At 33.5% G+C, this 2,347-nt stretch overlaps 1 protein-coding gene across 1 annotated transcript; it reads left to right on the forward strand.

Moving 5' to 3' along the window:
* The first annotated feature begins 414 nt into the window (after positions 1–414).
* On the forward strand, positions 415–1,756 carry LOC113374467 (protein ALP1-like). The gene is made up of 2 exons (XM_026614502.1): positions 415–593; positions 670–1,756. The coding sequence occupies exons 1-2, from the start codon at positions 415–417 to the stop codon at positions 1,754–1,756; spliced, it is 1,266 nt and encodes a 421-aa protein (XP_026470287.1).
* Positions 1,757–2,347: the final 591 nt, after the last annotated feature.

Raw genomic sequence — 2,347 nt, forward strand, 5'->3', positions numbered from 1 at the left:
TCACAATTACTGTCACTAGTGTGTCAACTGTGAGCAACCGGGCAATTTCTGTTGCTACTTTGTTTATTGTAAAATACTAACTTTAAATAATAAATACAATGAAAGATTAGTAAATCTTTCTTTTTGAGAAAAAAATTACTTATTTACGCATAAATTGAAAGCATTGCAAAAATTGCTGATTCATATCGCATAGGTACATTGCCGTAAGTTACCGCAACTTAACAATGTTGCCGTTAAGCCCGAATCACACGAGACTTGTTTTCTGACGCTGGATTTCCAGCTTGATTTTTTCGCCGATGACGGCGCTGTAAATCATGATATTTTTCAAGCCGTATGCATAACACGAGGCTTGTTTTTGAGCGTTGGTGTTTGAGTGAATCGGTAGCGTGCGACATAACCTCAAAAGTGATAAAAATGGACAGTGCATCTGTACAAATTCTTAACCGTAAACGTGCTATAGTGTACGCTTATTTAAGAACTTTGACAACATTCCATAAACAAAGCCGGTCAAGAAAGCGTGTGTGGAGTCGTTCGTGGCTCTTGAGGCGTGACCAGGAAAATTGTGTATTAAGTATGCTGTTTAATGAACTTGGGTAAGTCTACTTTATTTATTTGATATTTAAATATTGCTGAAATATTATAGACTTATGAGTATATTGAATATTTTAGTCCAGAAGATCCTTCAAGCTTCGCGAATTACACGAGGATGAAGGAACCTGTTTGGAATGAGTTGTTGGCACTTGTCGAACCTTTAATTGTAAAACAGAACACGGTGATGCGAGAAGCTATATCGCCAAAGAGAAGGCTTTCTGTGACCATTCGGTACCTAGCAACAGGTAACACATTCAAGGATCTGAGCTACTCTACTCGAATGGCACCTAACACAATTTCTAAAGTTGTTCAAGAAACGTTAGAAGCTATTATAATCGTGCTGCAGAGTAGAGCAATTACTTTTCCTGCATCAGCGGAGGATTGGAAGGTAATAGCACAAAAATTTGAAATGTCTTGGAACTTTCCTCACTGTGTCGGTGCATTAGATGGAAAACATATTAATTTTCGCCCAGCCCGGAAAGAAGGTTCCAAATACAGAAACTATAAGGGAAGCGACAGCATTATACTATTAGCTCTTGTTGATGCAGAATATAAATTTTTACTTGTGGATGTTGGGCGAAATGGTCGTACTCACGACTCAACTGTTTTTCGAACCAGCGTATTAGGAATGAAAATGGAAAACAAGGGTTTGAATTTACCTTCATCAATAGAGTTGCCAAATGCAAATTATAAATTACCTTATGTAATAGTTGGTGATGATGCATTCTGTTTGAAGGAGAACCTTTTAAAACCATATCCAGATAGGGGTCTGATGTATGAAAAGAAGATTTTCAACTATAGGTTGAGCAGGGCTCGGAGGGTTGTGGAGAATGCCTTTGGGATCTTGGCGAACAGATGGCGTATTCTATTGACAACGATACCATTGGATGTGAAAAGAGTGGAAACAATAACATATGCATGCATACTGCTGCATAATTACATATTATCGAAGAAAAGTGCATGCCACTGGTATGTACCTAGCAATTCACACGAGTCTAATTTTCAGACAAATGTTACTGAGATGAAGGTTTCTACAAACCCTTCAGAATCATCAAATCGGAGTAGTGATGATGCTCTACAAATTCGGGATAAATTTTGTTATTATTTTAATAATGAAGGAACGGTTCCTTTTCAGCATTCTGCTGTTACAAAAGGACATCGATAGGTCTCATTTATTACTATATATTATATATTACTGATTGTTAATTAAAATAAAATGTTTCTTCCAAATCAAAAAATGTTTTTTTGTTTAAAAATGAATATGATTTATTTGATACATATTATACATTCTTATGCTTATGTTATAATTAAAATGAAATGTTTCTTCTAAAAAGGGTTTGAATGGGTTCTTCTAAAAGGGCTGAAAATAAAATGCCCTTACAAAAATGGTTTAATGTTTAAAAATGGTTATTATCAAAATACTTTGCATAAAAATATAATTACACCTAAGTCTGTTTTTACACGGTTTGAAAATTGAATATTTTTAATTTTTTTACACGATTTTATTCCATTTAGCACGATTTGAAATTTTATGTACTTAAATTTTTTTTGTCAAATTTAATTTTTGCGAAGTATGTTCATATCACAAAAAAATACAGCAAATAACTGATGACGACAGCAATTATGTTAATATATTTAATATATTAAAATTATATGTTTAAATTAAAATCTACCATGTAAAAACAGACTTAGGTGTACAATAGGAAATATAATGATTGCTGAAAGTAAAATTTCCTTACAAAAATGAAAAAATGGT

The sequence above is a fragment of the Ctenocephalides felis genome, unplaced genomic scaffold (assembly GCF_003426905.1).
Source record: "Ctenocephalides felis isolate EL2017-DRISC unplaced genomic scaffold, ASM342690v1 CF-g0.4_SCAFFOLD_01822, whole genome shotgun sequence".
In the NCBI taxonomy this organism is placed as follows: domain Eukaryota; kingdom Metazoa; phylum Arthropoda; class Insecta; order Siphonaptera; family Pulicidae; genus Ctenocephalides; species Ctenocephalides felis.